Source organism: Myxocyprinus asiaticus, chromosome 49 (genome assembly GCF_019703515.2).
Source record: "Myxocyprinus asiaticus isolate MX2 ecotype Aquarium Trade chromosome 49, UBuf_Myxa_2, whole genome shotgun sequence".
In the NCBI taxonomy this organism is placed as follows: domain Eukaryota; kingdom Metazoa; phylum Chordata; class Actinopteri; order Cypriniformes; family Catostomidae; genus Myxocyprinus; species Myxocyprinus asiaticus.
In genome coordinates this window covers 9,843,285-9,865,137 of record NC_059392.1, presented here as the reverse complement: position 1 = coordinate 9,865,137, position 21,853 = coordinate 9,843,285, and the positions used below count along the sequence as shown (strand labels likewise).

General features: G+C 36.7%; 1 protein-coding gene across 5 annotated transcripts in view; it reads left to right on the top strand.

The window, feature by feature from the left end:
* The window catches only part of LOC127438408 (tight junction protein ZO-3-like), a 36,833-nt gene that overhangs the window by 4,913 nt on the left and 10,067 nt on the right, over positions 1 to 21,853 (top strand). For 2 of the 5 annotated variants that reach the window (XM_051693974.1, XM_051693972.1), the window contains exons 2-17: positions 11,905 to 11,961; positions 13,593 to 13,717; positions 13,897 to 13,999; positions 14,605 to 14,872; positions 15,212 to 15,315; positions 15,423 to 15,612; positions 15,740 to 15,809; positions 15,882 to 15,982; positions 16,168 to 16,249; positions 16,907 to 16,998; positions 17,189 to 17,273; positions 17,737 to 17,837; positions 17,914 to 18,001; positions 18,830 to 18,906; positions 20,623 to 20,710; positions 20,834 to 20,913. In XM_051693974.1, the coding sequence (XP_051549934.1) occupies positions 11,914 to 11,961; positions 13,593 to 13,717; positions 13,897 to 13,999; positions 14,605 to 14,872; positions 15,212 to 15,315; positions 15,423 to 15,612; positions 15,740 to 15,809; positions 15,882 to 15,982; positions 16,168 to 16,249; positions 16,907 to 16,998; positions 17,189 to 17,273; positions 17,737 to 17,837; positions 17,914 to 18,001; positions 18,830 to 18,906; positions 20,623 to 20,710; positions 20,834 to 20,913 (1,702 nt within the window). In that variant the 5' untranslated portion in view covers positions 11,905 to 11,913. Of the gene's footprint in view, positions 1 to 4,809; positions 4,982 to 11,701; positions 11,781 to 11,904; positions 11,962 to 13,592; positions 13,718 to 13,896; positions 14,000 to 14,604; positions 14,873 to 15,211; positions 15,316 to 15,422; positions 15,613 to 15,739; positions 15,810 to 15,881; positions 15,983 to 16,167; positions 16,250 to 16,906; positions 16,999 to 17,188; positions 17,274 to 17,736; positions 17,838 to 17,913; positions 18,002 to 18,829; positions 18,907 to 20,622; positions 20,711 to 20,833; positions 20,914 to 21,853 lie in introns of those variants that run through there. The other 3 variants (XM_051693971.1, XM_051693970.1, XM_051693973.1) reach the window with 3 other exon arrangements.

Sequence of the window (21,853 nt, the reverse complement as noted above, 5' to 3'; positions counted from 1 at the left end):
GCTTTATGGCAGAGTGGCCAGACGGAAGCCACACAAAAAAGCACCTAAGGGCCTCTCAGACTGTGAGAAACAAGATTCTCTGGTCTGATGAAATGAAGATTGAACTGTTTGGCCTCAATTCCAAGCGTCATGTCTGGAGGAAACCAGGCACCGCTCATCACCTGCGCAATACCATCCCAGCGGTGAAGTATGGTGGTGGTAGCATCATGCTGTGGGGGTGTTTTTCAGCGACAGGGACTGGGGGACTGGTCAGAAAATACAGAGATATCCTTAATGAAAACCTGGTCCAGAGCACTCAGGACCTCAGACTGGGCCGAAGGTTCACTATCCAACAGGACAATGACCCCAAGTACGCAGCCAAACAATGCTGTGAATGTCCTTGAGTGGCCCAGCCAGAGCCCGGACGTGAACCCAATCGAACATCTCTGGAGAGACCTGAAAATGGCTGTCCACCGACGGTCCCCATCCAACCTGACAGCTTGAGAGGATCTGCAGAGAAGAATGGCAGAAAATCCCCAAATCCAGGTGTGCAAAGTTTGTCACATCATACCCAAATAGACTTGTGGCTGTAATCGCTGCCAAAGGTGCTTCAACAAAGTACTCCGTTAAGGGTCTGAATACTTATGTCAGTGTGATATTTCAGTTTTTTCTTTTTAATACATTTGCAAAGTTATCAAAAATCTGGTTTTTGCTTTGGCATTATGGGGTGTAGATTACATTACATTATGTCAGTGTAGATAGATGTGAATGTATTTATTTAAGCATTTTAGCATAAGGCTGCAACATAACAAAATGTGAAAAAAAAAAAAAAATGATGGGGTCTGAATACTTTCGGAATGCACTGTATATAGGCTATAAAAAGTTGAAGCTTTGTTAAATGTACACAGAGCACTGTAACGGAGCCAAGTCTTTGTAATTTTTTTTAGGTGTATTTTTGACTACTTGTAAATAGTTATGCTATGTCTAACATTATGCACCAAATCTTAATTTTTCTGAATATTATTGCATTTTTGGTTGCACAATAAACTGCTTTTGAGATTTTATTCATTTGTGATCTCTTGTTGCCTCAGTTTCTGTGCTTGTTATAGTAAGGAAAGATTAAGAAATCTTTCATAAAAAAAGAAAAGAAAACTATTGGTCAATTAATCGGTTAACTGCCTTTTCCGCCACCTCAGTTATCGGTATCGGCAATATCCACTATCGGTCGACGTCTAACTATTTGATGTGTGTGTGTGTGTGTGTGTGTGTGTGTATATTTGCAAGACATTTTTTAGGTTGTTTGCTCATCTGCAATACATGTATAAGACGTCTCAGATGTCAACAAGTAATTCAGCAGATGTCTTTGAGATGTTTATGGTTTAGAACAGGGGTGTCAAACTCAGTTCCTGGAGGGCCAAAATGCCTCCTTGTAATCTTCAAGCACACCTGAAGACCTTGATTAGCTGCTTCAGGTGTGTTTAATTAGGGTTGGAGCTAAACTCTGCTGGACTGTGGCCCTCCAGGAACCGAGGTTGACACCCCTGGTTTAGAATGTTTGTAAATCTGATCTTTTTAAGATGTTCAGCAGATGTTAATTAGATTGTGATGCTTTTCACATGAAAAACGTATTGTATACTGTACGCGTATTGTATACTGTACAGTGTATGTTATTATTTGTATACTGTTGAGTGTAATTATGTGTATAACAGATGTTTAAATTGTGTTGTGTTAATTTGATGTTATTGTAAATTGGTACATGTCTCATCACTGTCACGACTGCTATGTTGATTGGAACTGCACCCAAGAATTTCACACACCATTGCACTTGTGTATATGGCTGTGTGACAATAAAGTGATTTGATTTGATTTGATTTGAAACTCTTAAACAGACATCTCAGAGATGTACGTGTGCTATCTGGGATTCTTGTTCTACATTGATGCCAGTTGAAATAGTGATCCCTAACAAATAAATTGTATTTCAGTGGCCTTTTGGCAGATGTACCATGGTGTATGAATGGTAATAATTCAGTACTATGGTATCAAAGTATTGTGGTTTTACCATCTGATACCATCATTATACCATGGTACTGCCACATAACTGGTTTGTAAGGCCACCTACATCTAAACATGGTAAACATGGAAAAGTTATGAAAATTCATAAAATCAAGAAAATAGTGAACACCGCTCTAGTTATGCTCAGTTTGAAAATATTTCATCAGTTAGGCTAGAAAATGGCTCTGTTTTTAAAATGTTAGTAATTACAAATGACCTTTTGACCTCTTAAATTCATTGATCAAAAGACTTGGAAACGCTGTCTATAATGAGAGAAATCAAATATAGTTTCCTTCAACTATTGGTTTAGGCAAAATGACTCAAAATGTGAAGGAAGAAAGTAAACAATTTATTGGGCTGAGTGTACCACTGGAGGCCTGTAGTCTTCTATTGTGAAACCGTTTACAGATACTGTTTGAGGGGGCTCACCTTAACACAACACAAGTGTGTTCTTAAGTGTGTGACATCTGTGTGTTCCTCCCATTTCCTGTCAAGTGTGTTGACCTTCGGGCGTTAAATGATTCCAGTAAACTGACCACACTTAATGAAGATTCTGTAAAACGGGACAAAGTGATCTAGGATTTTGTAACTTCCTAATTTTATTTTGGTGTGACCACATAGATGAAGCCCACCTCTTTTATGTGGGTTGAGTAGTATAAAAGTAGTACTCCACAAGTAAATAGATTTTAACATTTTATATAGATAATAAGTGATGCTTGCCTAAGTGTTGCGGGTGGTTGCCAGGAAATTGCTGTGTGGTTGCTAGGGTGCTTCCTAGCTTAGTTGCCTAAGTGAAAAGATTTTGGTCCCTAGATATGGCTTGGGTCCACTCTTCAATATAAATTTATGAGCTATTTTTCGCCATCTTATCGTCTTCCAGGTGAAAACGGCCAGCCAGAAACGCACTTTATGCAAGTATGTGAATGCAGACACGAGTTCTTGGCCAACACATGGTCTCGGTTGAACTTTTCTTGCGTTACTGTGGAGGTAACAATCCTTAGTACTCAAGGGGGCGATAAGGTGCTTTTAGCCATTCTGCTTCCACCTGAGCTGTTGGATTAGACACGCCCCCTCTTTCCAAAACCCCGCACTCTAAAGATACCAAATGAGCTTTATTGAGACCGACGTTGTGCAGAAACGGTTGTTAAAAACAACAGTAGCAAAATAGCACCCTCAACTGACTGTTATGAACAACATGGCTTAAAAATGGCAATAAGTCTCAATAATTCACTGCAACTACAACACTATGAGTGTGCAAAATGATTGACAGGTCGAAAGCGTCATTGTCCACGGTGCTCGGACACAATTGTTTGCTGTTTACAGAATCTAGTGCTGTCACAGAGACAGGTGAGATATCTTACAACACTTATTTCAATAATATCTCCCAGGGAGTAGGAACATTTTCTGCGTACTTTTTCATGATATAAATCGCAGCACGTTTAATTGCTCGTCAATTTTCTTATCAAACTGTTCCTCCATCATTACTAGGGCTGTCACGATTGTGAAATTTGGCTGACAAATTAAGTCAAACAAATAATTGCGATTATGACGATTAATTGTCGGTTTTAGGGCTTTCACGATTATGATGATGAATGTTTTAGGGCTTTCACGATTATGACAATCGATTGTCTGTTTTAGGACGTTCACGATTATGACTATTAATTGTCGGTTGTAGGGCTTTCACGATTATGACTATTAATTGTCGGTTGTAGGGCTTTCACGATTATGACAATTCTTGGTTTTAGGGCGTTCATGATTATTATGATTAATTGTCTGTCTTAGGGCGTTCACGATTATGACGATTAATTGTCTGTTTTAGGGCTTTCACGATTGTGATGAAAATAATTCCAGACGCATGCGCATTGAAAAAGCGGGCCGCACACGTTCAGTGCTCAAGCACTTTGCTGATGACAAAATTTGAGCCACGTTTCCTGTATGCCGACGCCTAGCGTTTGCGTCTGACTGAAGAATACTTTGGGCTTTAGTATACACAATGGTAATATTCTTATATGCTTGTCTTAGGGAGCACAGCTAACAATAAACAAGATACATCTGAACTAGCATGTTGATCTAACTAAATTGAACTGAAGTGCACTGTTGTAATAGCGTTGCATTTGTAATGTCCAATCTGACTCTTTATACCTGAACGGTAGGCTAAATTATATCAAAGGCCAAACAGAAAGTCTATGTGTTTTTAGATCAGGCCACAATAATTTTACTTCCTTAAGATATGCAATAACTTTCATTGGGTCAGGGACTAGAAAATTGGGTGAGCATATTAAAAATTAACTGACTGGGGTAATGATTGTCAGTGTAACCTACGTGCTTTTCATACCTCATTGGCTCCCTTTTGCAGCTTACATTGAAAAGCTGTTTGGCTTTTGTGATGGGAACTGTTATCAAAGAAAAAGCTACTATGTATACTGTTCTGTCTCGATGTCAGCAATAAATCACCTCAAAGGATTTTTCGAAACAAAAAAAGAGAGCATTTTGGGTACAAGACTTTATTTCTGGTGTTTTTGATGTGTTTGAAACAACAAGAGGGAAATGATGAGTAGCTAAATAATAATAGAATTTTCATTTTTGGGTGTACTATCCCTTTAAGAAGAATATTTTAGTGAATGGAGACTCTCCCAGCAAGTGAACTCCTTAAGAGAATATTAGTATAAGACATTACCAAAGGATTTGTAGAACTAGTGGGCGGAGCTTTCCATGGGCTCAGGTGGAGAGTTTATACACAGATTGTTTTTCACTCATTTGTGTTGCCATATTTACTGTGGGCTTCAGGAACTGTTTGTCGTGTATGGCATTGCCATGATTTTGGAACCATGGAGATATTGAGTTGAAGCAAATACTTTGAATTACCTGCTTTATGTTGTTATGCTAATGAGGTAGCTGGACTTTCAGTCTTTAGCTCTGTCTGAAAATGGAAGTGAGATTTAAAGGGGAGGTAAGTAGGAGAATATGTATCATTATCAATGAAAGGATTATGTCTCTAACATGACCTGACCTTAGTTTACTAAACAGTGTTATGTGTCATCTGTGCCTTGTACTGACAGCTTTACATATGTCACCGTAAATATGACTTGCAACTGTTGCATTTGGGTGCGATGCCTCTTTTTAACCTCTTTGAAATATCTTAAAATCAGATTCACATTACATCCGATTGTTTAGTTAGGAAATAGTGGATGCATTTCTAGTACACTAATTGCACAAGGCACCGTGTGTTTTGCTCAATGGCAGTATGTTGATAGGGCAGGGTTGTAATTTCAGTAATTTTCCAGTTCCTGGGTCACACATGCCTGACTGAATGTTTAAGCTGTGGGTTAGCTTTTAGCAGCCATTCAAATCTGAACATTTTTCAAATGAAATTGTTCGAATGTTTGTTTGTTTTTTGTTTTTTTTCATATCTCTAAACCTTGTTACAGTTTGTGACCTGTTGACCCAGAAACACATTTTGAGTTTTGTGCAGTAAAGAGGAAAGTCTCAGTCTGCATTTAAATGATTATTTCTGGAGGATCAAAATAATTATTAGAAAGCTGAGATTTTCCATTTTACTTTAATGCACAAAAGCCAAAATTTGTTTGTGGGTCATAGTGACTAGGTTTACATGGACACCAAAAAGCAGCTTATTGTAAGAAAGTAGTGGTGTATAAGTGGTGTTACTTTTACTCTCGTATACCTGTGGCTCAGTCAGTAAGCAGCTTTCTCCACAACAACGTAATTTCCCTGCGACTCGTGTAAATTAGAGCCCGACCGATATGGGATTTTTGAGACCGATACCTATTTTAGAGGGGGAAAATTCACCGATTACCGATATGGTGGCCGATATATTTAATTTGAGCTGGAATGAAAACAGCCCTTTTCTATGTGGATTTTTCCACCGATTTTGCACCGATATGACTATGCAAAGGTACTCGGAAGGCTGTTTTCTTAAATATATTTGACATTATTATTATACATTGTCAACAAATTCTATAAATGAACACTGAGAAAATAAATAATAAATAAAAATACAATAAATAGCTTAATAAACATCAGTACTGTATGTTTATTATAAGTCAATTGCTGACTATTTTAATACTGCCAGTCAATTATTGGCAGGTTGTAAAACAAGAAGCATGAACACCTGCCGAGTCAAGATTAACAGCAGCAGCGGTGTTACTCCGTATTCTGTTATACAAGTTCAGGGGAAACTTTCAACGGTGGAAAACTAGACTTCTAAATATTCAATTTTATAAATGCAATGACTGAAATTGTTCGGCTGAAGAGGGTACCAAACTGTGAATCCTGAACAAAACAGTTTGTGAATACATGTTTACACGCTGACAAGGTATGAAAGTAGCTACGTGATAAACTAGTTAGCTATAAGCTCGTTGTCACGGAGAGTAAAAGACGGACGTTATTTATTTTACTTTCCAGCATTGTGTCTCACCAACTAGGTAATAACATAGCGTGAAATCAACACTCATCAGACACAATCCACCACCGCACCGTTGTCTGCTGAGCTGCAAAAAGATGTTCTGATGTTTACCTTTCAATCTGCTACATTACTGACTGCACTGACAAACTATAGCTGGCTAACTGCAAACAGACATGAGTGTCATGGTTGTTAGGGACAAGGTTAATGTTATTGAATTAGTTGTATTGAAAAGGGAAAATGATGGGGTCATTGTTTAATAAGTTTCCAGTATGTATTTCACAAACTAGTTAACTTACCGTGACACCGCTCAGCTCCGCCCGGTCTGCAGAGCCACCGTCAGTTCAGAGTCAGCTCTTTAAACAATGGAGCCGGAGCGTGCTCTGCTGGAAAACTACATAATGACACCAATTCTAAAGCATTGTTTTCTGCATTATATGTTCTGAAAAAAGTTTTCATATCGGCACATATCTGTAAAATATACGCCGATACTGATATATTGGTGAAGGGCTAATATCGGCCTGGCTGATATATCGGTCAGGTACTAGTGTAAATAACAAAAATCGGATCCAAGGAAGACTTCACTATTTTTATTCCCCGTTGTTTTGCTTTATTTTCAGATATTCCAGAGTTGTTGCTGAGTTTATTTTACTTTCTATCGCGACCTGCAGCAGAATTGTGCTGCAATAGTGGGGTTCCCTATTACATAAAACTCTGGGATTTCCCCTATGTACCAGCTGGGAATGTTAGGGACCATCAATATTTTACATTGGTGTGTATAAATGGGTATAGTTTATAGTGTGTGTGCTTTTCCCACTGTACTTCCAGAAATGTTGAATTCTTTCTGCTGTTTTGATTTGTTGTTGGGCTCCATCCTATGATGTTTGTTATCCGGTCTGTTCACACACATTTGACTCTTCAAAAACCTGTTACAATGCCGCTTATGTATTTACTGTAGAGGTAGACTGATATATCGGTTTTACTGATTAATCGGTGCTGATGCTTGCTTTTTTTTTTTTTTTTTTGGAACTATCGGTTATCTGCAAAACTCTATGCCGATAGTTTCTTTTTTTCCTAATTTTATAGTCCTCATCAATAAACGTCATCTGGTGAAACATTTACATAAAAACTCTTCATCTGGTGAAAATATAGGCTGTAAAAAGCATAATTTGGTAAATACTTACAAATAGAACATTGTTAGTTAGCCAAGTCTCTGTAATGTAGTAGTCTTGCAGGACACAAACAGACCCTTCTCAAAAATTTGGGGCACGCATTCGGTGCTCAAGCATTATTTTGCTGATGTGATTTACGTCATGCGTCTTGTATGCAGATGGCTAGTGTTCGCATCTAACCAAAGTATACTTTAGGCTTTAGTTGCGCTGTCTGTGTGTAAGGCTTTAGAGAAGGAATGTGGTAATGTATTTCATATAATCATAAACTAGTGTAGACAGTGTATGCATTCAGTGTGTTGGAACAGGTGTAAAAACACCGGACTATTAGTGTCTGACATGTTCTGTGAAGGGGATTCCCTAGAATTGACTAGAGGTGATATTTGCATACCTGGTTATTTCAGTGTGGGAAACTTCCTCTATGACTGAGGGTTTTTCCTCTGCTATTTTTTGTAAGTTTGTAAAGTTATATTAGAACTTCCAAGCCCTTTTTAAAAGCATAACTGGCGTCATATGTACAGTAGTGGGCATGGGGGGCGTGGTCGTGTCGGTCTGCGGAAGAGAGCGAGCGGTAAGGCTCGTCACCTGGTTCATAATTATCTCTAACACCTGTCTCTCATTATAGTGATGGTGGAGGGAGACTTGAAAAGGCACGCCAGAGCATCAGAGAGAGAGAGAGAGAGAGAGAGTGACCAGAAAGCACGACAGCCCTGAACCGAGAGAGTGGTTGTTAGCTAGAGTGCTTTCATTTATTTAAAACGTTTTTCTTTGTTATCGGCGGTTACCGTCGATTGTGTTTAAGAAAGAGAACAAAAGGACTGACCTTGAACCTGCTTCATTGTCTCCTGACTCCTCCATTGCCTGAACTAAGAGATCTGTTACAAGTAGTTTTGATATATACTGTATCTTATTAGTGATGTCAAAAGTACAGGTACTTTGGTACCAAGCCAATACTAGAATAAAAAAAAAAATTAAGGATACCAGTGTTTCTGCAGTACCGGTAGTACCAAGCACAGACTCAATTCGATACCCACATGACTGACAGACAGCTGCTTAAAAATAAGACCAATGTTGTTTTTTAGATTATGTTGTTAGGATCTTTACAAAAGCACTTAATTTGATTTAAAAAAAATTGCAATGGTATGTTAGGAAAAAGAAAATGTGGAATTTGGAGGATATAAAACAGAATTTGAAAAAAAAAAAAAACTTGAAGCAATGTTTATTTAAATGAGGATCACTGGAAGGAAAAATTGTAATAGGCTAAAGGAGTGTGTTCAATAGCATATTATCAACCCGATCTCATGAAAATTCATACATCATTTACGAGTTGGCTATTTCGTATGGTCTCGCACGATGTTGTTCGCATAAACTCATATGACTTCATCATGTGCAAATTCCTGGATGTCTAATGTGGAAGTAAGCACGAGTTGTTAAGCACATACTTATTAATATGATGCCCTAACCCAAACCCCTTATCTAAACATAACCAATCAGTAGAGTGTGTAAACATGACAGGAAGCTGTTGTGTGTGACAGAAGTAATTGTTGCATATTAGATGGAAACGATGTCCAGCGACATCATTGACTGTAGTGAAAGCCGTAGGAATTCAAACAAGTGCAGTCGCACGATTTCGTTCGAATTAGCCAAATTTAGAAAAGTCATACGAATCCTGACAATTTTGCCATGAGAGTGTGTTGCATATTACCTATGTTTTCTGTGGTATCTAAATTGGTTTTGAGAATTGTGAAATTTTACTGGTATCGGTAATGACTACTGAAATTTTGGTATCGTGACAACGCTATATCATATATTAATTTATTGGTATCACAGTGGCATATGTACATTTTCTGAAGAAAATGTTAGTGCTGCTTGCCCGTGCAAAACCTGCCGCCACAATGTTAAGGTGTTGCTATTTTGTTGTTAAGTTGTTATTAGTGTTTTTTAGCATGTTGCTATGTGGTTGCTTTTGGTTACTTACTAGTAGAGATAAACCGATACTGGATTATTTTGCTGATACGATAACTAAGGTGGGAAAGCAGGCCGATAACAGACTAATCGGTCGATAGTTTTAAAAAATAATAATATGAATGAAAACATTCCACTCAATGTAAAATAGAGCTGAATGTTATTACAAAATTAACAGTAATGATTTAAACATTAAAATGTTTGGTAATAAAATCAAATCAAATAAGATAAAAAAAGAGGCTACATTCAAACTAGGGATGCACGATATATCAGACGCCGATATATATTGGCCTATAACCGGGAAAATCAAAATATTATGCACCAATAATGGAATTACTTCTGGGCTGGTTTTAGTAACATACCATTTCCCATAATCTGTTCGATAAACGAAAACGCGGCAAAAACATGCATACAGTATATTACTTGGGGGCAATCATTTTCACATATTACTTCATGAAACATAAACAGAATGTGAGAAATAGCACATAGTTACTTACAGCACAGCATTGTGATTAAAACAAGTCCAAACACAACCTAACACGGTACATTTTATATTGAAATAATTCTCACAGAGTGACTCGAGATGACTAAAAACACTAGTTTGTGGGTTAATTGAATGTGCTTGTAATTTACGAGTTTGTAACGAAGAGATTAGGCTTTGTATTGTGTGATTTGTTGTTTAATATTTGTTACATGCAGTTTATAGCCTCATTTTACCATCTCTCTGTTAGTGAGTCATCAGGATTACCGTAAATATTCATATAAATGGGCACCATAGAATTTATGCAAATTGCCATTTATTTGTCATTCAAATCAGCATTCTTCTGTAATATAGGCACATTTCTGGTTCATGTTACATCTGCCAAATCTTAAATAGCAGCAAGTCTAAATCACATGTATTTCTCAAATGAGAAGCTTTTAATGAATTAGCTAGCAGTTCCAGGTTAAAGGATTACAAATTTAAAACTTTTTTTAAATATCGGTATCGGCCACAATGGGCTGTGAATTATTGTTATCGGTATCGGCCCAGAAATTCCATATCGGCGTATCCCTGATTCAAAATCAAAAAAATAATAATTACATGCAAATTGAACCAAAGAACACTCCAAATAACAACATAATCTCAATTTGTAAGAATTAAACGGGTGAAACTTGAACAGTCCTGTAAAACACTGCTACTTAATAACAAAACCTCTTCGGAGCACTCACGTTTATAACCTGCTACAAACGGGACCCCCTTCATCCTCCGAAAATAAAACCTCATTGGATCTCCATAAATCGTACACACACACTGAGCACATTATTAGGAACACTATGCCCGACGTGGTCTTCTGCTGTTGTAGCCCATCCGCCTCGAGGTTCGACGTGTTGTGCATTCTGAGATGCTATTCTGCTCACTACAATTGTACAGAGTGGTTATCTGAGTTACCGTAGCCTTTATCATACCCCTAATCCTACATATGAGCAATAATAATAGTGATGCTTGCCTTACCAAATCTCATTTTAACAACCTGCTGTACAGGTGTTTCCAAACTGTCCTGCTAAAATATTTAGAGTTTCAATAGCTTGTATACAAGGTTTGTAGATTAAATGATTTTGCTAAGGTTGATCAGTCGTGTCTCACACAGACTCTATCTTTTGGCTGACCTTTGTGTGTCGACAGCAGCCAATTAAAACATGGGAAGCATTCCAGGAATTCTTTGGTCCAGTAGTCCTTATTTGAAGACGGTGTGCTTAATCTTTATTTACAATGAGAAAACTTGTACCAGCCGTACAAATAAATAAATTTTGGAACTATTTTGACTATCTGACTAATATAATCCTCTTGAACTGATAATGGCTTTAAAAGTCACAATTTATAAGTGTTGGTAATTTAGGTCATCATACATTTGTAATATATAAACTCTTAATTTTTGTTGGACTGTCAGTGCCAGTTCAGTTTCAAAATCAAATGGCATGCCAAAGATTTTAGCTAGGCGATGAATGGCTATTGAAAGTCGTGTATTGTCAGACTGTTTATTTGTTTTGGTGAGCCGTTGGTGAGGAAGTGTCAGGTATCACTGTTGTCACGCGCTTTCTCCACCCCATGTACCTGTATGGCAGGAATTCTGCAGGTGGGAGCATGCTTTGCTTGAGTCACTCCTTCTCTTACTGAGCCAGCTGACAAACAACAGAGTATTTGACGTACGAAAGAAGTGAGGCCCCCAATAACAAACGAACTAGTATTTTTTTAGATGGTAGTTTATAAACTTTCCGCTGGAATGTTGTGGTTTGCTTGATATTACATAAGTAAATGTAACCGTTTCTTTCTTGTTTCAGAAAACAGACATGGAGGAGATGACGATATGGGAGCAGCACACAGTCACGTTAACGAAAGTAAGTTGCGAGGCAAGGGTTCAATTCACCTTAGTCACTCCTATATCTAGCTCTGTACAGGTGTGTCAGAGAATGTAACACGCTGTGTAGAGTTACCCGAGCAATTGAAATCCGAGAGGAACTGAAAGTTGGTGAGCAATTGTGAAACCTGTCAATAGGACACACCCGAATTTGGAATGTCAGGTTTGGGGTCATGCGGTGCAGTTCAGTGTTGAAGGAATGTGCTAATGTGTAATTTCTTTCAGTCTTTCTTTCATAATTTTTTTTATTATTTCTTCTGTTCATTCGTTTATTCATTGTTTATTCATTTGTGGTTTGTTTGGTATTTTTGCTTTTCAATTTTTTTTCTTTTGTCTTTTTTGTTCTTTTTTTGTTTATTATTTTTTATACTTTTTTTATTAATTCTTAATTTGTTCTTTTCATTTTTTTCGTTCTTGTGTTTTTTCTTTTGTTTGTTTGTTTTTTGTTCATTCTTTTATTTGCTCTTTTGTTCTTTCAATAATTTATTTCTTTTGTATGTTCTTTTGTTCGTTCTTTTATTCATTTATTTGTTTCTTTTTTGTTCTTTTATTTCTTTTATTCGTTCTTTATTGGTTTGTTCTTTTTGCATTCCTTCTTGCATTTTTACATTTGTTTGTTTCTTTTGTTCATTTTTTTATTTGCTCTTTATTACGTATTATAATTTGTTTGTTCTTTCATTTTATTTTTTTTATTTCTTTTGTATGTTCTTTTTGTTTGTTTCTCTTGTGCATTTTATTTATTTATTTGTTTGCTTTTATTCATTCTTTGTTTGATCTTTTATTGTTCTTTTTGCATTCCTTGCATTTTTTTTTTACATTTCTTTCTTTTGTTAATTCTTTTATTTGCTCTTTATTTTGTTCTTTCTTTCAATAATTTGTTTGTTCTTTCATTTATTTCTTTTGTTCTTTCTTTTGTTGGTTATTTTGTTCTTTTATTCATTCTTTATTCTTTTTTGCTCTTTCATTCTTGCATTTTTTACATTTTTTTTCTTTTGTTCATTCTTTTATTTAGCTCTTTGTTCTTTCTATAATTTATTTGTTCTTTCATTTGTTTATTTCTTTTGTATGTTCTTTTGTTATTTTATTCATTATTTGTTTGTTCTTTTGTTCTTTCATTCTTTTTGCATTCTTTCTTGTGTTTTCTTTTGTTCATTCTTTTATATGCTATACATTTTATTTGTTCTTTCATTTCTTTTCCTTTTTGTTTTTTTTGTTTTTTTTTTTTGTGTTGAACAGGACATTCTAGACTCACACATATGTTCTTAATATCAGACGAAGATCCACCATTATGCACCGCATGCCAAAATCCACTATCCTTGAAAATGTTTTTTGGATTGCGCTGGATTTATTTCTTTTAGGAAATTATTTTACTCAGCAAACACTTTAGGAGATTTTTAACAAAGTCAACCCTGAATCAGTTTTAGAGTTCTTATCAAAAAAAAAAAAAAGACTTATATAGGTTTTTTTTAATAACTCTACCTTTTAATATATTTTAACTTTCCATTAAAATAGATTTGGAAATTGGCATGGTGTAAAATCATTAACTAACTAACTAACTTTTTTTTTTTTTTTTTTTTTTTGTTCATTTCTCTTTTTTTCTTTCATTCCCAGGACTCCAAGGTTGGTTTCGGTTTTGCTGTCTCAGGTGGGCTAGACAAGCCCAATCCGGTAAGTGGTGACTCAGCCGTGGTGGTCTCCGATGTGATTCCCAGTGGACCCGCCATGGGCCGGCTTCAGTGAGTACCGGTGTTCTCTTCCCCTGCATTCAGATCCACACTGCTTCCTCCCACACATCCTGTCTAATCCTGTCCAACCTGTCATGTTTGTGTACTAGACAGAAGACCAACATACTCAAACATTTGGCAAATGTTTTTGTGATAGAGGCTCATCTTCTCACATGATTTATTGCCCACAGGACACGGGATCAGATAGTTATGGTGAATGGAGTTTCAATGGAGAAGGTCACCTCACTGTATACTATTCAGAATCTGAGAAATTGTGGGAAAACAGTGAACATTGTAAGTTAAAGCATTACCAAAAGCAGTCATGAAACACAAGTATAATGAATTTCTCTTTAAATTGTTTGTAAAACCATTCTTGCATTAGGGATGTGCAAAACTGCATTCTTTCAAAATTGACTAATCGGTGGGTTGTCTGAACGAATAGTCGACTAATCAATCTTAACGAAGCCCATTATTATTAGGCTAGGTTCGGTTTCACATGATGCCAATCACACAAGTTTTTTAGGGAGCGTTCTTGTGTTCAAACACATCTACTTATTGTACAGCTGAATTAAACATTTGTGACTTTTCAACAGGTAAAGCAAATTAAATCTAAACCGCTATTAAAACGGTTTTTGAAAAAATCTAGATTAACTAATCCACCTCACTTATCGACTAGTTGGTTTTTGGACAACTAGTTGACTATCACAACTTATCCCTATCTTACATTCATTTCAATGCAAGAATGGTTTTCTTTATTGCATGTCTCGGGGACATAGAACTTGGTATTTGAGTTCTTTCATTAATGTTTCATGTGGTTGGCAGCAGATTTTATTCCTCATACATTTGTGCAAACTTCTATTAAGTTCTTATGGTGTAAATACATTTTTTTTGATTCTCAGACTGTCAAGAGACCACGCACAATTCAGATCCCCATGAGCAACAGACCTACTCGTTCTGCCTCTCAATCCAACATATTAGATGATGAAAGACCCAAGGGACGGGAACGGCGTGGCTCCGATACTGATCGCAATCGACGAGCTCGAAGTGTGACACCTGAACGTAACGGTCACGACCTGCCTATCATGTCCGGCTTCAAAAGGCTGCCCAATCAGGACATGCAAGAAAAACCAATCAGAGCGACCCTGATCAAGAAAAAACCCACAGATGGTCAGAATCTTAATGCTTGCTTACTATTACTATTGAAATGTTTTAGAGTTTGGTGCATAAATCATTCAGCAGCGTTGGTGCTACAAACATGATTGAAATAGTGCAGCTTGTTAAAGAGAGGTGTGCAGTTACTTTTCAAAGCAAACAGTTTTGGCAGATGATAAAATGGGTGAAAACATAAAAGGAGGGAGCAGCCGCCTACCAATTGCATAGTTACATGCTAAAAACTATCTACAACACTGCAGCATTGTGGCTGTGACATGCAAAAGAAAGCACCACTCTGTTTCTTCAGATCTATTAATGAATATTCACTTTGTTTCAATATGTTTCTCTCTGTAGAGTACGGAATGAAGTTGGGGAGCCAGATCTTCATTAAGCACATGACACCCACCGGTCTGGCTTCCAAAGAGGGGACCCTGCAGGAAGGAGATCTTGTTCTGAAGGTGTGAGAAAATGAAAGTGAAAAAAAACATTGATGAAATGATCTTTAGGAACCATTCCATTGCTCATAAATCTCATCTAATCCTAAAATTGTATTGATCTTATTTAGATTAATGGCATGACGACAGAAAACCTTTCCTTGCTGGAGACCAAACACTTGGTAGAGAAGTCTAGGGGTAAACTGACCATGCTGGTGTTGAGGGATGACAGGAAGTTTCTGGTCAGCATTCCAGAGGTGGAGGACAGTCCTCAAAACAGTGCGGACGAGAGGCGAGAAGACAGCAGCTCAGAGCTGGAGGGTGAGTTGACCATTATTATTACAGTACGCTGCTGATCTGTGGCATATACACAAGGAATTTTTTGGGCGCATCTTCCAAGTACTACTTATAATGTGGGGTTTTTCCATCTTTTGATCTTTCCCGAAAGAAATCTCAGATCTGGATTCAGATGGCCCCACAAATAGAACATCCCGTCCAAGGGATCGCCGCTCTCGCAGGTGAACACCCCGGAGCACAGCCTTTTATTGTTATCCTCTAATTGTGCACTAATATAACTATTTGTTCCGCAGAAATCGCGCTGATCCTCCTCTACTCTCAAAACCGCGGGATTCTCCACCTTTGCGTTCGACGCTCACACGACCGCCAGCCCAGTTAGTGCCCCCGCGCAGAGGTGAGTCTTTCTGCTCATGTTTCATGAATGAGTCCCAATGGTCATTATGATGTTTCATTGGATTGATTTCAGTTCATGGATTTCCTTGGTCAAGCAATTTTTTACCTCAATACTTTATCTAAAGATGTTATTTATGAATGAATGTTGATTTGATTGGCAGACTGATGCTTTGGTTTTTTGTGCAGTTCCTTCAGAGTCTGAATCGGACCGCAGCAACTCACCTCTACCATCAAGACATGACACTCTTGATAACAGAGACAGATATAAGTAAACATTGCTTTATGTCACTATATTGGCCCTTATCAATCTAGCCAAAAATGGCTTTGCAGAGTCATAGTTACTTACTATGACAACTGTAATATTTTTTGGCTTTGCTTTGCTTTTTGTTTGTTTTGTATTTGATGTTTCTTTTTTTTTTTTCTTGTTTGTTTGTTTTTATTTGTTTAATATGTTTTCATTTGAGTCTTGATGACAAACTGGACTGAAAAAATAATTTATACCATTTATTTTTGTTTTGTTTGAGCCTTGATGAAAAAATGGACTGAAAAATCACTTATAAATGTTTTGTTTGTTTGTTTGTATTTGTTTTTGCCTTGATGATGAACTGGACTGATAAACAGCTTTATTTTTATTTTTTTTTTTTTTTCATTTTTTATTTTTTTTTTAGCCTTGTTGACAAACTGGAATGAAAAGTAGCCTTTTTTCTTTTTTTTGTGTGGTTTGTTGTTTTATTTGATTTTGTTTGAGGCTTTATAACGAACTGGACTAATAAATAGCATTATTTTTGTTTAATGTTTTTTTAAAAAAAATTTTTATTATTATTTAATTATTTTTTATTTGCTTTGCTTTGTGTTTTGTTTCACATGCTGATGTCTGCTTTGTTTAGATGCATAGGTAACATGTATACCTGTTTATCTGTTCCAGGGTTCTCTCAGGGATCTCCACACTGCCAAACCCTCGAGCTTCACCTGTTACACAGAACTGGAACACATCCACTGCCTCACGACCACGCAAAGGTCTGTCTTAAAATACTCACCTGCTTGACATAGCATAGCTGATTTACCATGTTCCTCATTAAACCAGCTTTGGAATGTTATTGCTCCAGAAAGAGTTTCCTGTAATATGACGCTTCAGTTAATGATATACATGAATGTTATAGATGATTTAATCTCAAAAAATTAACAACTGTTTGTTATTTGTTACCAGCTGTTTCTGAGTCCGATTCAGACCGGAGTGCCTCCCCACCCCCGAGACGCCAGAGTCCCAAACCTGAAAATCCCTCCAGATACAAGTACACATCATGTTCACTTCATGATAAGCACCAAGCACCAAACAAAACTACATCTTTTCAAAATGGACTATTCAATGGGTTGTCTGGATTATTTGTTGATTAGTTGGTCTAAAGAAAGCCCTATATAATTGGGCTGATTTATGGTCACATCCACCAGACACCGATCAGATATGTTTCTTAGTAATATATGCTAAGCACAGCCCTTAAAAGAATAACTAACAGATATTCAAAACATGAATTGGCTAAATGACTATAACCTTTAATTGCAGAAAATCATAGCCCTTACAAAAGTTGGTTGTTGGATAGTTGTCAGCCATCCTGACGATACCTAATTGGGACTCTTTGAAACCAAATTGCGCTTTTAGCATTTAGCTTAGCATTGTCCCATAACTTTGGTCCTACCCCAAACTTCTTAAATCTAAGACTGTTAAAAGTTTTCTGTCTCCACTTTCTCTTCTCCCAGGGTGCTCCCCAATCTTCCCCCACCTGGTTTGAAGTCTTCCTCTGTTATGTCTCAGGATATCCCTCGCCGCATGGCTTCACCTTATAGACCACCACCCAGAGGTGATTTTTCGCACCCAGTTAAAACACTGCTGTCCTTTCTACTGTGCCAAATTAAGAAAATGTCTTTCACCTACAGATGCATCAGAATCTGAATCCGAAGATAGTACTGAACCTCCACGCAGACGGGGCACTCCAGCCAGCCAGGAGTCCCACAATAGATACAGGTATACATGAGGGAGGCCTCACTGCCACTTTTAATGCAACTTTCATCAAGAGCTCTTTGAGTAGGGCCAATCATCTATCGGCGCACGCAAGATGGAAAAAAGTTTTTTGGGTTATTTGCTTTTTGATTATGCATTTATTTGCTTTGATTTTCTTTGCAATGTTTTTTTGTTTTTTTTTACAAGTCTGCCTTTTGAATGTTTCTTTGTTGCTTGTACACATTCATGTATTTTAATTTCATTGTGATGAAAATGTGATATCTGTGATCTTTTGAAATAAAAGACACCGAATCAACCCGAGCACGTTTCTGTAGTATGTTAATTCATCTTGCTGGAAAAGTTGAAAAAAAAAAAAAAATGAATTAAAATGTTTGATTTGATGAATTGCTCTTACAGTCCAGACAATCTTGGATCAAAGTTTCAAGTATACAGTCAAACAGTTGGTCATATAATTCAATAATCTGCATATATAGACACAAAGATCCACAATGCATTTATAAAAGATACTTTATTTTATTACTCTCCAAATACAGATATATAGAGTGATGAATGGAGAAATCATCAATATGACTTTTTTTTTTAAATTATTATAATTATTCACAATTATGGTTCCACCCACAGTTTAATAACTTTAATGCTTGTCCATAAATCATAAATCATTTATTTTTGGACCTAATAATCATTCGTGAAGAGGACTAGCACACCTCTTGCAATGAGAGAGAGCCTCCCAAAGAACTTGAACATTCCCACTCCCTTCTGGGTCAAGCGTAATTCAGTGTCCCCTACTCCTCTCTCACTTATCCTCCAATCTTCCCTCTCTCTCTCTTGCAGGGCAATGCCTGAGGTCATGGCAGTCCCTCCAGTGGAACCCTCAAAATGGGCGAAACCCTCAGTGCCTGTACAGAGAGGTACGAGTGAAGCTTAATTCACAGTGTCAGTAACTACATTAGTCTTTGTAGTGCATAAAACTCTGCCTTTGAATTGCTATTACTTTTAATTGCAAGGAATGTTCCACGTTCATACAAGTTGAGCTCAATCGACAGCATTTGTGGCATAATGTTGATTACTACAAAAAATAATTTAGACTCGTTTCTCGTTTATTTTAAATAAGCAAAAATTGCGATTACAGGATGGCACTTACATTGGAAGTGAATGGGGACAGTCAATAAATGTTAAAATACACACTGTTTCAAAAGTATAGCCACAAAATGTAAACATTTTCATGTTATCATGATTTAATTGAGAGAAAATCGCTTTATATTATATTATATGAAAAGTTATATTCAATTTTACAACTTTGCTGTCATAATGACATAATGCTGTTAACCCCTTAAACTCGGGGGCATTTTTGGGCTGCTGCTCACACTCAAATTTAAAGTCTTATTTCATTCCACAAGATAGCAGATTGGTTTCTCTATCACATTCCATCCCAGTATACTGATCTGAAATGTAGGTGGTGCTCTATAACACATTTTAGCCCTCACAGATGTGCTCGTCCATAGACATTCAATCTAATTTTCAGTTCAAGCACCACCCTCATTATTTTACTGAATATCTTGACCTCTGAGTGGACTAGAAGCTTAATTTAAGTGTCATTATAAAGCTGCATTCCTCCCGTTTGTGATGATGTATAACATTTTATCATCAATAGTCAAAAACATATTTTTCTGATGATTTGTTTAGCATGCTTTTCCTGCTTGACCGCATATTTTGTTCTGGACATCTAAGATATAACATTCGATTATTCACACAAACAAGCTCACAGACAAGTAAAAAATGGCAGATTTTTTAGAAAACTGCCTAAGGTAAAAGTATATAAAATTTGTAGCTATATGGGGCTTACAGCAGCAGTGATCGGCACATAAATGAGACGTTTGTATTTGATGACTTACAGAAATTATATTTCACTTTGTGATTCTCTTGAAAACCTTTCGAACTGTGGTATTAGGGAAACAAAATAAACTATACAGTCTCATTCCTGAGAATGAGAGCTTTCATTTGATATATGACTTGTCCATTTAGGTGCTACGTGAAGGACTTTTATTTTCATATAAATATTTCTACCCCATTACCTCTAGGGGGCGCTAATTTTAAACATGAATGTTTTGGGGCCTTATTTTGTGATTTTAAGTAACATAAATGCAGAAGTGAATCTCTGAAAATTTCAGATTCTTAGCTTTCAAATGATGCCTCATATACCTGACTTATATATCTGGAAACTTTAACGTTTTAAGCATAAATTTATTTGTGATACAGCGTCCCCCTTTGGACTGATATATACTGAAACCCTGATTTTATCTCACTAAAATCATGTTACCATGTATAATGTTTACATCTTTTGCCTATAATTTTGAAACGGTGTGTATTTTAATGTTTATGGAATGGCCTAATTCACTTTTAATTATTCATTTTAACTGCCATACTGTAACCATGATTTTTGCTTCTTTTTACTTATTATTTTTGTTACTTTATTAATATTTAAATATTATTATGCCGTAAATTCTTTCGATTAAGCTTAATTTGTATTGAACCCGAAACGTTCCTTTCAAATATTGTATCATGGTGCAATGATGTTAACAGATGATACTTAGATGGTACTTTTAATACATGGTATGTTTAATCAGCTCCCTCAGAGTCTGAATCAGAAGCTAGTTACAGCTCTCCTCCACCACCCCAGTCTACAGTCAGTAAAAACTCTAGAGCCATACAGGGGTAAGAGATACTAATGCTGCTGTACGATTTTTAGATCATACCTAATGTGCATTCCATTGGACATACAATGTTGCTGAACATATTATTCTGATATTGCTTTGCTACCATTATGGTTCATTTCAGAGTAGAAATTCAAGCACCGATCATCAACAGCAGACAAGAGCCTCCACTCAGAGCAGCACCGGCCAGACCTCCACATGAAGGTCTGAATACTGCAGTTATAGCAAATTCATGGGAAGTGAATACATATTTTTCTAGTTTTTCTTTGCTCTAGAACAAGGGTTCCCAAACTTTTTTGTCGGCCGAACCCCTTTGAAGTACCCCCTGATATTTAAAGTAATGTAAACCTTTGAAATATAATACATTTTACTTCTTTTTACTTTATTTTTCTTATTATTGGTACATTTTAATTAACCTTTATTACATCTATTCTTCCTATAAAATGTATACATTTTATTTTATTTTATTCATTTTTGTCCCAAAAAGAGATTGCACAACAATCACAGTAGAAAACAAAAAACAAAACGTATTTTCATTGAAGTTACAAAGCCAGGGCTGTAGCAACAATTATAATCTGGGGTGGGGGGACATGTCCTCTTTACTTCTAGAAATATTTTTTTTTAAATGAAAAGGAATTTACATTCAAGCCTATATTTTAAGTTTTGGCAGCTGTGAAATAAAATATTGGTGGGTGCCTAAATGACACCTTTAAGACCCATCAGAAGCCTATGTCAACCAGTCCGTTATGCAGTGAACAGAACCAGCGCATAAGCGATAAAGGCCCAGATATACTTCATACGAAATCGAAGAAAGGGTGTGACGTCATTTAGAACAAAATCTGGCCAAAAAGAAGGTGTTTTTGTGTTAGTTTCAGTGGTTCGTAACACCTCGCCTGGGCGAACTTTTAGAAAAACTCCTAACCGGCTGCTAAACACCTTGCTGCCATTGGTCCACATCATCGGTAGGTGTGACCTGAAGCTCCACCTACTACTTTGTTTACGTTTTTCAGTTAGTATCCATCATAAACACACCAGCGTGCAAGACCATGTCATGCGATTTTGTTTGTTTAATTAGTCTACAAATGGAATCAAACCTACTCAAATACTCTCAAGTGTCAGTTCACTCATGTGCCATCTGCAGTGA